The 14,117-nt window shown below is 38.3% G+C and overlaps 1 protein-coding gene across 3 annotated transcripts in view; it reads left to right on the top strand.

Annotated features, from left to right (window-relative positions):
* Positions 1-14,117, top strand: part of CFAP47 (cilia and flagella associated protein 47) — a 519,587-nt gene that overhangs the window by 61,170 nt on the left and 444,300 nt on the right. For all 3 annotated transcript variants that reach the window (XM_088028500.1, XM_088028501.1, XM_088028499.1), the window contains exons 11-15: positions 669-821; positions 1,500-1,686; positions 1,784-1,880; positions 12,742-12,958; positions 13,263-13,504. In XM_088028500.1, coding sequence (XP_087884626.1) covers positions 669-821; positions 1,500-1,686; positions 1,784-1,880; positions 12,742-12,958; positions 13,263-13,504 — 896 coding nt within the window. The remainder of the gene's footprint in view (positions 1-668; positions 822-1,499; positions 1,687-1,783; positions 1,881-12,741; positions 12,959-13,262; positions 13,505-14,117) is intronic.

The following is a 14,117-nucleotide window of genomic DNA, read 5'->3' as shown; positions in this document are numbered from 1 at the left end:
ATAAGCTCTGAGATGTTAAAAAAGTAATGTGTTTTAACAAAAGGATTTATGATTATATATATATACATATATTTCTAAGTTTTGTCACAGCCATTTGAAAGTAACTACCTCTTAGGAAACACTAATCAGATTCAGATCTAGTCCCATGTGTAACTCTAGAACTCTCCATTTTTTTTTTAAGGTTTTATTTATTTTTTAACAGCGAGAGACACAGTGAGAGAGGGAACACAAGCAGGGAGAGTGGGAGAGGGAGAAGCAGGCTTCCCGCTGAGCAGGGAGCCCGAAGTGGGGCTCGATCCCAGGATCCTGGGATCATGACCTGAGCTGAAGGCAGACACTTAACGACTGAGCCACCCAGGCGCCCCACTCTAGAACTCTCCAAATTGCTTACTTGACTAATTCCTGAAGGGTAGTTTTAGAGTAGGCACCATTGTATGGCAGTGACCTTAGGAATTTTCTCTAATTAGGTTAGGAAGAAATTTAAATCTTATTCTAATTCTATATGTCATAATGTCTTGCCATGTAAGAGGATATGAGGAAAAGGACTAGAACCTGCCTTCCTTACCATTCTGTGCTTAGCCACTAGCGTAGGAGACATTCAATAAAGACTGATTGAATCAATGCATATATATATATATAAATATTGACAAAACTTGCTTATCTTGTAGGACGATTTTCACAAAGATTCCAAGGTATAACTATGTGGATCCTGATTTCGCATATACTAAATCTGAAAAAATTGAAAAGCAAGCACATAAAAATTATTATGCGAGATACATTAAACATTTAAGAAGTGTGCGCCTGCGGAAACAAGCAGAGAGGTAAAGGTCACCTCCTCAAACAGTATGAAACGGATCGTGGTGCCTGCAGAGCCAGATTTTTTTTTTCTTTACTCCTTAGTTTCTTTTTAGTGATTTAAGTGACCTTTTCATATATGAAAATAATGAAAGCTTGAACTCCTTTAACTGCAGTTATTTCCTTCTTTCCTTTTGGTTCGGGAATGTCTTACATTGTTTTGTTTCCCCAGAAGCAGTTCTTGAGGTGGGTTCCAACACAGTGCTCTTTTAGGAGAAACAAGATGAGGGAAGCAGGATAGGGCAGGGGAGGGAACTGAGAAATGATGTGTTTCAGGTAAGGCTTACACTCAGCCTGATGCCTAGGGTCTCTTGAAGCATAAATTATGCCACGTAGATGTTCCTGCGTTGAGCCAAAGGGGCTTGTCTTTTTTTTTTTCTTTTAAAGGGGCTCCTTTGTGCTCTCTGTCAGCCGTTGATTGTGAGCTGTCCTTGGTTGTGGTGGGGTGGGCCTGACTTCCTTGGTGAGGTCTTTGAGAATGGGGTCTTCTCAGCAGAAGGTAATTTTCTGCAGATTAGCGCATCATTCTTCCTAAGTGGTTCTGAGTGTGTCAGCAGCAGCATGAGCTATGGGGAATGTTGGGATTTGCCAGTGTATTTTCTAAAACCCTTGGCCTCAATTAGTTGTTATTGTGATTTCAATAGGGAATGCATGGATTCATATAATGATACTGACATAGGATTACAGCCAGCGTCAGGTCTAAAGTCACCTTCACTTTCAGAAACGGAAATAGAAGAGGAATTATATTCAGCAAAGTGTCTGATCAAACCTAACCAGTTACTAAATACCAGAAATATAGAATCCAAGGAGACGAAGGCTCTGAGAAGAAAGGCATGTGCAATATTTTACATTCCATTAAGTCATGAGAATTCTTAAAATATCTTTTGCTAATATTGAAAATTAATCTTGGAGTAACATTTTCCCACAGGTTCTCAAAGGACTCAAATCGGACCCATCCACGCCCCATGAAAAACATGAGTGCAGCTTAATTTTGACACCAAAGCAAATTCATCAAGTAATTGTTGGTAAGAATCTATAAAAAGCTATTAAAGCCTTTGTTTTTAACAGATTTATTGGAGCATAATTTATATTCCATAAAACTGACCTGTTTAAAGTATGCAAGTCAGTGAATTTTAGTAAGTTTATGGGATTATGCAACCATCATCATAATTCAATTTTAGAATGTTGCCATCACCCTCAGGACCATATGTACTTACTCCCAAATCCCACCCCTAGCCCCAGGCAACCGTTAATCAATTTTCTCTCACTGTGGATTTGCCTCTTCTGAACATTTCATATTAAAGGAATCGTACAATATGTAGTCTTTCATATATTGCAGCTTTTACTTAGCATAATGATTTTGAGGTTCATCCAATAGGTATAAATAGGTATAAATATTTTCTTCCTTTTTATGTCTAAATAGCGTTTCATTTTATGGGAGTACCACATTTTGTTTATCCATTTACCAGTTGATGGATACGAGCTGTTTTCAGTTTGAGGCTATTGTGAATAATGTTGCTATAAATGTCCGCATATAATTCTTTGAGTGAACATATGTTTTCATTTCTTTTGGTTAGATTCCTAGGAGTGGAATTGCTGAGTTGTATGGTAAATTACTGTCCAACATTTCAAGAAACTGCCAAAAACTTTCCAAAGTGCACCAAGTTACAGTCCCACCAACAGTGCACGAGGGTTATGATTACTCCACATTCTCACCAGCAGATGTTATTTTCTGTCTTTCCCGATTATAGCCGTCCTGGTGGTGTGAAATGTTCTCTCTGTGGTTTTGATTTGCATTTTCCTTGTGCCTAAGATGTAGAATATATTTTCATGCATTAAATTGACATAGATGTATATCTCCTTTGGAGGAGTGTCTTTCAAATTCTTAGCCCAATTTTTAATTTGAACATTTGCCTTCTTATTGCAGAGTTGTAAGTATTGTTTATATATTCTGGATACAAGTCCCTTATCAGATATATGATTTCCAACGTCTGTGGCTTGTTTTTGTTTTTTAGTTTTTAAATAGTGTTGTTTAAAGCACAGAAGTTTTTACTTTAAGTGAAATTGAATTTATCATTTTTTAAAAAATTTTATTATAATTTTTTTCTTTTATAGCTCATGCTTTTGATTTCATACCCAAGAAATCTGTAGCTAACTCAGTGTCACAAATATTTTCTTTTGTTTTCTTCTAAAATGTTTATAATTTTTAATCTTACATTTAGTACTACAATTCCATTTGGGTTAATTTTTATGTATGTTGTGAGTTAAGAGTCTAAATTCATATTGTTGTATGTGGCTGTTCAAATGTAGCATCATTTGTTGAAAATACTATAATTCCTCATTGAATTAATTGCCTTAGCACCCTTGTTGAAAATCAATCAACCATATATATCAGGCTTTATTTCTGGAGTCTCAGTTCTGTTCTGTTGATCTGTATGTCTATCCTTATGACAGTTCTACACTGTCTTTGATACTGTGCCTTTAGAGTAAGTTTTGAAATCGGTTAAGTTTAAATCCTCCAAATTTGCTCCTTTTTCAAGATTGCTTTTGGTTATTATGGATATAAATCAGATTTTATTAAGACCCACTTTGTCTTGCTTCCGGATCTCTTGCTTGCCCCAATCAGTATTGAAACCTCAGGTCATGATGTTGACGTTCTCTGAATGTTCGCCATTGAGATAATTATTTTGACAACATCCCTAGGCATGAGTTAAGAAACAAGTGACAGGGGCGCCTGGGCGGCTGTCAGTTAAGTGTCTGCCTTCGGCTTGGGTCATGATCCTGGAGTTTGAGATTGAGTCCCGCATTGGGCCCCCTGCTCAGCTGGGAGTCTGCTTCTCCCTCTCCTCCTTCCCTGCTCGTTGTCTCTTGCTCGCTCTCTCTCTCAAATAAATAAATAAAATCTTAAAAAAAAAAAAAAGAAACAAGTGACAGTTCCCTTGCAGAGGTGTTAAACAGTATCCCTCCCTAGGTCATTTTCACAATTAAAAGATGATTATGGTTAAAGAAATAGTAGTCTATACTAGTCTGCAGAGGAAGTTTGTATTTCATTCTAGGAAGGATTAGGGTGGCCTTGAGGAAGATGTGGGCAGAAGATGATTAATTGGTATGGATGTGCTGATTCTCCCTCTAGGGAGAACTCAGGGCACAAAACACCAAATACCAGTTCTTTTGTTATCCAGACTAAAGGTGCAAGGTCAGAGGCAACACAGTGGGAAGTGCTTAAATATCTGGGTGGTGATGGCTTGCTCTGGCTAGTCAGTGGCCAAGTCTCAGATCAGTGAGGACTGTGGGAAATGCCCAAAACAGGATCTGGCTTCTGGGGAAAGCGGGTGACATGGACTGGCAAAAAGATTTGGAATCTCCCACCATTCACTGAGGTTCTGAATGGGAAATAGGACTCTGTGCTGTAAGAGCACTGGAGCTAAACCTCCCTGCACACAGTGACAGTGAGGCCCTTGGGCATGGCAGACTGGGAACTCATTAGTTCATTGGCTGTCTGGAGTTGTGGATGCAGTTCGTTTCAGGTTAAATGTCATTTACTGTGCCTCTCTTTTGTGCCAGGCATGTGATAGGTACTGGGCTTTATAGTCCCAGGGACTTATTTTCATCATTGGGTGTTACATGCTTTGTGTCTTCCAAATTGGTGACTTATTAATCAGATAAGCAAATCTATATAAATTCAAAAGGAGCAAAGTTAGAAGGCAATGTCCAGTGTCTCTTCTACAACTCCTCCACCAGCTTCTCTCCCTTCTTCACCTGGTGTCCTGAGTATTTTAATAATGACCCTTTCTCTGGGGATGGGGTCCCTGTGTGGGTTTATAAGGTCAGCAATTGCAATGGTGGGAATTTTGTATCACCCTCATTTTTATACCTTGAAGGTGTTTTTTGAGCCTCTGCACAGAACAGGGACGGGCACGATCAATGGAGATTACAATTTCAGAAAATTTTGCTCTGTATTTATATTTTAGAAAAGTGAAGTGGGGACCCCTGGGTGGCTCAGTCCGTTCAGCATCTGACTCTTGATTTCGGCTCAGGTTATGATCTCAGGGTCGTGAGATCGAGCACCACGTCGGGCTCCAACGCTGGGCTTGGAGCGTGCTTCAGATTCTCTCTCTCCCTCTCTCTCTGTCTTTCTCCCGCTTCCTCTCTCTCTCTTTCTCTCTCTCTCAAAAAAAAAAAAAAGTGATTGTCAACAGACACAGTAGAGGATTTAGAGATTAATTGAATCCGTTAGTGAAAACTGTTGTAGAGGGGCGCCTGGGTGGCTCAATTGGTTGGGCAGCTGCCTTTGGCTTGGGTTATGATCTCTGGGTTCTGGGATCAAGTCCTACATCAGGCTCCCTGCTCAGTGGGGAGTCTGCTTCTCTCTCTGCCTCTGCTCTCCCCTTCCTTGTGCTCTCATGCTTGGGCATGTGTGATCTCTCTCTCTCTCAAATAAATAAAATCTTAAAAAAAAAGAAAAAACTGTTACAGAGTCTGGGTTACATTGGATGTTGTGCAGAGAGTATTGTTTACTTCATCAGCAAATGTCGAGTCACTTTGGTTTTAAGTTACCACTTATTGATATATAAGCCCGACATTGTATTGAACAATGTATAAACATGATCTTATTTAATCCTTCAAATGATGTAAGCAACTTATAAGGTAATTGCTTTTACTTCCATTTTAGAGATGAGTAAAGTGAAGCCCAAAGAGGTGATAAACCTTAATCAAATTGCTCAGTATTTAGTGGAAAGGAGCGGATTTGAAATTAGGTTTCTCTAGCCACACTTTTTAAATTAAAATAGTTAATTAATTAATTTAGAGAGCTTGGGCAGGGGGGAGGGGCAGAGGGTGAAGAAGAGAGAGAATCTCAAGCCAACTCCGCACTGAGCATGGAGCCCGACTGGGGGCTTGATCTCACGACCCTGAGATCATGACCTGGATTGAAACCAAGAGTCAGACACTTGACCTACTGAGCCACCCAGGAACCCCTCTACACACACTTTCTCAATTTCTCTTTCTATTCCTCTTTCACAACCTGTATTTTTCTCTACAGTATTTGTCTCAGCTTCTTCCCCAACTTCCTTTATGTCTACTTCACAGTATTGTTAAATCAGAATCTAGAATTCTGTATCTGTTTTCATAAAACATATTAGTCTGCATTTTTGCTTTTTTAAAGTTTGTTTTTACTATTTTTGTTTTGGCATTTAGAGTAATGTTGGCCTCATAAACTGAGTTCAGAGACTTAGAAAATGTTCATTCCTTTACTATATTCTGAAAGAGATTATGTTGAATTGTTTTTCAAATGTTAAGAGTTCTTCACAGTAACCATATGGGAAAGGAGAGTTCATTTTCAGAGGATGTTTTATTACAAATTCAATTTCTTTAATAGTTGTAGGACCATTCAAATAATCTATGCCATTTTAGGAGAGTTTTGGTAGTTTGCGGTTTTTCTGGAATTGATCCCCTCCATAAAGATATCCCATTTATGTGCATAGAATTGTTCGTAGCATTCCCAAATTATCCCTTTATTGTCTAGGTTAGAAACATCTGTAGTGATATAGCCTCTCTTCTTAATATTGAGAATTTATGTTTTTCTTGTTATTTTGCTTTCTCAGTCTCAGTGGAGGTTTATCAACTTTATTGGTCATTTCAAAGAACGAGCGTTTGGTTTCATTGATTTTCTCTATAGTTTTTCTGTTTTTAATTTTAATGGCTTCTTATCTTATATTTGTCATTTCCTTCTATTTACTTTGGATTTTTATTTGGATTGCTCTTTTTTTTTTCTAATTCCTTGAGGTAGAAGCTTAAATTATTGATTTATACCCTTCTTTTTTTTCCTTTTAAAGATTTTATTTATTTATTTGAGACAGTGACAGAGATAGTGAGAAAGAGCATGAGTGGGAAAGAGGGAGAAGCAGGCTCCCCACTGAGCAGGGAACCTGATGCAGGGCTCCATCCCAGGACCCTGGGATCATGACCTGAGCCAAAGGCAGACGCTTAACTGACTGAGCCACCCAGGTGCCCCTACCCTTTTTTTTTCTAATATAATCATGTAGTGCTATGCATTTCTCACTAAACAGTACTTTAGCTATATCTTACATATTCTTAAATATTTTCATTGTCTTTTATCTCAATATACAGTTGACCCCTGAACAACGTGGTTAGTGATGCCAACACCCCCCACACACATACCATGTGGTTGAAAATCTGTGTATAACTTTTGACTCCCCCAGAAGTTAACTACCTACTATTGATTGGAAGCCTTACTGATAAGATAAACAATTGATTAACACATAGTTTGTATGTTATATGTGCTATATACTGTATTCTTAAATAAACTAGAGAAAAGAAAATGTTACTAAGAAAATCATGGGGCCCCTGGGTGGCTCAGTCAGTTAAGTGTCTGCCTTCGGCTCAGGTCATGATCCCAGGGTCCTGGGATGGAGCTCCATGTGGAGCTCCCTGCTTAGCGGGGAGCCTGCTTCTCCCTCTCCCTCTGCAACTCCCCACAGCTCATGCATGCTCTTTCTCTCAAATAAATAAATAAAATCTTTAAAAAAAGAAAATCATAAGAAAATACATTTACTGTACAGTAGAGTAGTAGAATGAGGCACCCCACATCTCCTTGTCCCCACCCGAAGTTCACAAAGCTGGATCCTGGAGTGACACCTGCTTCTTGTTCCTCTACCCAGGAATGTGGGAAGCCTCCTTCCAAGTGGAGTCTGGGGGAGTGCAGAGAACCAGGAGAGGCCAATCACCTTTATCCACTTCTCTAGGTTACTTGCTCTATCTGACCCCTCTTATGGGGTTCTAACACAGTTTCTGCTTTCAGAAAATGCTGGCAAGTGTTGAGCGGCCAGTTACCTGACAGTATGAACTCCCCACCTGGAAGCACTTTCAGCACCATATACAGAGTGCCCCTCTCCGTTGTCCACTTTGGGCTTCTCCCGGGGTCAATTCTGACCTGCCTGCCCCGCCCCCCTCCACACACACATCCATGTTCTCCCAGACTCCTTGATCCAGGGGTGGAAGGTGCGTTATCATTCAGTGGTCCTTGTTCAACTCCCACTAGTGAAGGGCCCTGCTGCTTTGGCGAGAATCCCTCCCCAGAGCCAGTTCCTTTGTGAGGAGTGTCTGGATCAGGCAAAAGCCTTGCTGTTCCAGCTTTCTCTACATCTTTCCTCAGCCTTCCCTTTGCTTCTGGTTATTTGGTGATTAATATAAAATACATGTTTATTGGGGTGGAAGCGCATATAAGTGGACCCATGCAGTTGAAACCCCTATTGTTCAAGGGTCAACTGTGTTATCTAATTTTCTTGAACTACTCTCTTTGGCTCATCAGTTATTTAGAAGTGTGTTACTTAAATTTCCAAGATTTTTTGGTTTTCTTTCTGCTATGGTTTTCTAGTTTGATTCCATTTGGTCAAAGTACACACATGTATGTATTCAGTTCTTTTAAATTTTTGAAGATTTGTTAAGGGTGATCCTGGATGTGGTCCCTTTTGTTGAAGGTTCCTGTGACTTGAAAAGAAGTATTCTGCTATTGTTGCATGGAGTGTTCTTTAAACATCAATTATATCCCAATTAGTTAATGGTATTTATTTCTACTAAATCCTTACTGCTTTTTTGTCTAGACAGTCTGTCAGTTATTGACAAAGGTGATTGACATCCCAAACTGTGATTGTAGATTTTATTATTTCTCCTTTTAATTCTGTCGGTTTTGCTTCACGTATTTTGAAGCTCCCTTGTTTGGTGCATACACATTTAAGACTGTTATGCCTTCTTGGTCCCTTTTATCATTATGTAATGTCCCTCTTTGTCCCTGGTAATTTTCTTTGTTCTGAAATGTAGTTTGTCTGATATTGATCTAGCTACCAAAGCTTTCTTTTGTTTAGCCTTTGCATTGTTTATCTTTTTTTTATTTTTTTTATTTTTTTTAAAGATTTTATTTATTCATTCGAGACACGGAGATACAGAGAGACAGAGAGAGAGAGAGAGCACGAGCAGGGGGAGAGGCAGAGGGAGAAGCAGGCTCCCCGCCGAGTCAGGAGCCAGATGTGGGGCTCGATCCCAGGACCCTGGGATCATGACCCGAGCCGAAGGCAGATGCTTAACCATCTGAGCCACCCAGGCGCCCCTGCATTGTTTATCTTTTTACTTGTTTCTACTTTTGACTTACCTATGTCATTGTATTTGAAGTAAGTTTCCTGTGGGCAGCATATAGTACTTTTTCATCCATTCTGACAATCTCTGTTTTTTAATTGGTGCATTTGTGTCATTTACATTTGATACAAATGTTGTTATATCACGACTATGGAATGTTATTCAAGATTCTTTGTTTTTACTTTCAAAAGTTTATCTCAAAAGTTCAACTAAAAAGTTTTCAAAAGTCTGGGCATGGCTTTCTTTGGATTTGTTCTGTTCGGGTTTCACTGAGCTTCTAGAATGTGAACGTTTACTGTTTTTACTACATTTGGGCATTTTTCAGCTGTCATTTTTTCCCAAATATTTTCCCAGTCCCCTCCATCCTTTACTCTCTCATCCTGGGGCTCCACTTACATGATTTTTAGACCTTTTGCTTTTGTTCCATGGGTCTCTGAGACTCTTAATTTTTTTCAATCCATTTTCTTTTTGTTTGTCAGATTGGATAAATTCTGTTGATATTTCTTCAGGTTCACCAGCTTTTTCTTCTGTCCTCTCATTCTGTTAAAGGGCATACTCAAGAGGTTTCTATTTTACTTCTTGTATTTTTTAATCTAAGAGTGTCTATTTAGTTCTTCTTTGGATATTCTCTTTCTTTGCTGAAACTGTTTTTCTGCTTATTTCAAGAGTATTCATCATTGCTTATTTGGTCATTTTTATAATAGCTTCTTTAAAACTTTTGTCAAGCAATTTGATCATCTCTGTCATCTCAGTCTTGGTATGATGAGTAATTTTGGTTTATACCTTGGTCATTTTGAGTACTATATTATGAGACTTTGTTTACTATTTAAATAATCTATTTTCAGATGCAGATGATCCATTTAGCTCTGGAACATACATTGTAGTCCACATTTGTGTGCTGGGTAACAAATATCAATTTAATTTTGAAAGCGTTTGTGGTACTGTGCTGGTTTTCCCTTTTTGTATGCTCCCCAGAAGACTATATGAAACCCAGGCGTTATTTCACATTGTAGTTCTGTTCTTTTTTTTTTTTAAAGATTTTATTTATTTATTTGACAGAGAGATTGAGCACACAAGCAGGGGGAGTGGGAAAGGGAGAAGCAGGCTTCCCGCCGAGCAGGAAGCCCGATGTGGGGCTCGATCCCAGGACCCTGAGATCATGACCTGAGCTGAAGGCAGTCGCTTAACCAACTGAGCTACCCAGGCGCCCCTGTAGTTCTGTTCTTAATCCATTTGCTGTGTTGGTTCTGATAGATTTCACACATGGGCTGTTCAAAATATGACCACAGCTTCATTCACATATTTAAAAATAGGTCCTTGGCTAACTCCCACCTCTCTTTGTCCCTACCCTTACTTTTTAGGTGGGGGGGGAGGGGTGTCAGTTATTTGCCTGCTTTTGTTTAGTGAGGAGTGGCCACTGTGATAGTAGGGAGGTAGGGGCAGCATCTGTTTGCTGACATTTGTCTAATACAGGGCAGCCTTGGTCTGCAGGCCTTTATTTCATATACTGTAGTGCCAAGTGGAGGGGAGGGATGTTACTGCTGTTCCTCTTAGTGCAGGGTGCTGGTAGTCAATAGGACTCTACCCTACAGTCTCTTAGGCACATGGTCCAGAGGGAGAGAGGCACTGCCTCTGTCAGCCTTCATGCAGGGCAGATATGGTTGACAGGGCTCAACCCCAGCAACTCCACAGGGACTTCCTCTTTAGTGGAGAAGGGAAGGAATGATGTCTCTCTTCGTCTTACTGCAGGGTAGGGATCGTTGACAGGGCTCTACTCCAGTCTTCTTAGAACCTAATGTTGAGGGGATCAACTTCTTTCATGATGTTTGCCTGGAATAGGGCAGGTATAGTTAAAAGGGTTTGGCCCAATAGGGCCACCCTCTTCCCAGTTCTTTGGGTAGAGAGAATGGGCTGCAGGCTACTCTAATGCCCAGGCCATGGTAATAACGCAGGAAAACTCACTACAGGTTTATCTCTCTATTCCTAAAATTCCTAGACAGTCCATTTCCTCATGACTTTTCTGAAGTTTCTGATGGTTATTTCATAGATTTTTGTCAACATTTTAATTTGTAATTAGCAGAGGAGTACAGTGGATTGTGTTTACTTAATTTTGTCTAGAAATAAATTCTTGAAATATGGAAGAAAAGTATTACTCTAAAATCTGCTATACTTCTTGAATATATTGCCTTTTCTCTTTTGTAAGGGGCTGGAAGACATTAGCACAGAGAAACAAGAATAGACTGATAGAAAATATTTGCAAATTATGTATCTCATGAAAAAATTGCAACCAGAATGTGTATAAAACTTTTGAGACTCAATATTAGGAAAACAAATGATCCAATTAAAAAATGGGCAAAGGGATTTGAACAGATACTTCATCAACAAAGATACACACATGAGAAATAAACACATAGAAAGATGCACAATGTTGTTAGTTGTTAGGGAAACACAGAATAAAACCACCATGAGATACTACTGTAAATCTATTAAAATGGCTAAAGTTAAACAAAACAAAACAAAACAAAATGAACAATCCAGAAACTCACCTTTTCAATTGTTGCCAAGGATGTGAGGGATCTGGGACTCTTATACATTGCCAGTGAATTGGGAAGTTACACAACCACTTGAAAACAGTTAGGCAATTTCTTACACATTTATACATGCATTTACCATATGATCCGTGCATTCCACTCCTAGATATTTGTCCGAAAGGAATGAAATCATGTGTTCAAACCAATATTTGTGCACAAATATTTTAGCAGCTTTAATTGTAGTAGCCAGTACCTAGAAGCAATCCAAGTTTCATTTAACAAGTGAAGAAAGATTCACCTGTAATGGACTACCACTTTGTAATACAAAAGAATGGACTACTGACACCTAAAACAACCTGAATGAATCTCCAGGGAATTTGTAGAGTGAAAGAAATTAGAGCCAAACTGCACATGTTACATTATTCCACTCTTAAAAAACTCTAGAACATGTGAACTGATCTACTGTGACATAAAGCATATGAGTGGGGGTCTGGGAAGGGGGAGTACTGAGGATGATGGGAAGGAGAGAATATAAAGGGGCACAAGAGAACTTTGGAGTGATGGATGTTCACTCTTTTCCTTGTGGTGGTGGTTTCATAGGTGTATATGTATGTCAACACTTAGGAAGTTCTACACTTTAAACATGTGCAGCTTATTGTATATCAGTTACTATTAAATCAAGCTGTTAAAAGATGTAGAAGACCTATAATTATTAAAATTGTATTATATAAAAACTTTTGTCATTTAAAAGGGAAAACTTAAAACTCCCCTCACTCATGCTCTCTCTAAAGTAAATAAATAAATCTTAAAAAAAAATAAAAGGGAAAACTTAAGTACTGAGCAATTGGGAAAATTACCAATTTCTGTAAGTTCTGGGTAAATGAACATAAATGTACTGATGGAAGTGGAGAAGGTGTTGCAGTATGCAAATTAGTGTACTAAGATGAGTTATGAGTACTAATAATTTTTCAATATCATTTGCCATATAATTAGGATATATTTATATTAAATTTTAGCCACTAATCTCCAAACACCAAATTATGGGCATTTTGATAAAAGTCTTAGTTAATAACTTCTGATATTAAAAGAAATATTTTTCTGAGTACCATTTTTTATAAATTAATTGGTGAAAATATAGTATGGAAACTTAAAATTACTGAATACGTTTGCCAACACTAAACTTAATCATTTTTCATTTTTTCAGGGCCCTCTGTCCTTAACTTTGGTGATGTTTGTGTGAACTCCACCAATACTCGTCTACTGCATGTTATTAATATGCTACCTATGCATATTTTGATCCAGTTAAATATTAATTTGGAAGAACTTCAAAAAACCAACCAATTTTCATATGTGATTCCACCTACAGCTAGTACTTATGTTTCAATGGTATTTGAATCTCCCACCATTGGAAAATTTTGGAAGTAGGATTTATTTTTGAATTTCTATATGCTAGAATCAAAGTGTCCTCTTTGTAGAATATGTATTTTTTTGACTCAGTAATTGTAGAATATGTTACGTTTGGTCCTCGAACATAGAAACTATATGTACATCAATTTGGGGATTTGTAGTTTGATATTTCAGTGGTAGCCTACCATAAATATTTTGACGTATTGCTTACTAATCATGGGTGTTAATCAATAATATATGCATTTTTATTTGTAACTGAATTCTGTTCATGCAAATAGCTATTGTCATTTAAGTTTGACGGCTTTTGCTGTGTTACAGGTCTTTCACCTTTACAGTGAACAATATACCTGGTGGCCATATCCTAGTGATGGCAGTTGTCATGCCAGTAAAGCTTGAGCTCTCTTCTAATGAGCTAGTATTGAGACCACAAGGCTACTCCGTGAAAACATGTTTTATGGGGACAGTTGGGTTGTATAATCATCAGAATTATTTTGCCAAATTTGAATGGCAACCAGTAACCACAAAAAGAGGAATGGCATTTTCCATCTGTCCAGCTAAAGGTAATAGTTTGTTCTATTTGTTTGATTTAGACACTCATTTATTAATGTGCTCAGGCAGTAATCATTTATTGAGTATGAAATGTATAATGGTGCTAAAAATTGAAGCAAATCAGACATGGTCATTGGGGCATTTATATTTACATACATAAATATGTAAATTTGATTTGAAAATATGGATCCTGTATTAGGGTTCTCCAAAGAAATAGAAGCAATAGGAAATATAGAGAGAGAGGGAAAGGGAGAGAGGGAAAGAGGGAGGGAGGAGATTGATTTTAAGGAATTGGTTCATATAGTTGTTTGGGCACTCCAGTAGGCTGGCGGGGTGGAGACCCAGGAAGGAATTGATGTTGCAGTCTTGAATCCAAAGGGACTTCAGTTTTTTCTCTATAGCCCTTCAATTTATTGGATGGGACCCTTTTACATTTTGGAAGGTAATCTTTACTCAAAGTCTACTGATTTAAATGTTCATCACATCTGAAAAATACCTTTACAGCAATATCTAGACTGACCAAACAACTGGGTACCATAGCTTGGCCAGGTATGGCCAAGTTGACAAAATAAATCTTCACAGATACTGATGAACACAGTATTGTTTTGTTTAGTTTTAGTTTGA

Source organism: Eumetopias jubatus, unplaced genomic scaffold (genome assembly GCF_037043125.1).
Source record: "Eumetopias jubatus isolate StellerSeaLion01/CBP00866 unplaced genomic scaffold, mEumJub1_p1.0 scaffold_11, whole genome shotgun sequence".
In the NCBI taxonomy this organism is placed as follows: domain Eukaryota; kingdom Metazoa; phylum Chordata; class Mammalia; order Carnivora; family Otariidae; genus Eumetopias; species Eumetopias jubatus.
Note: the sequence above shows the minus strand (reverse complement) of the source record. Positions and strands in the feature narration are given on the sequence as shown.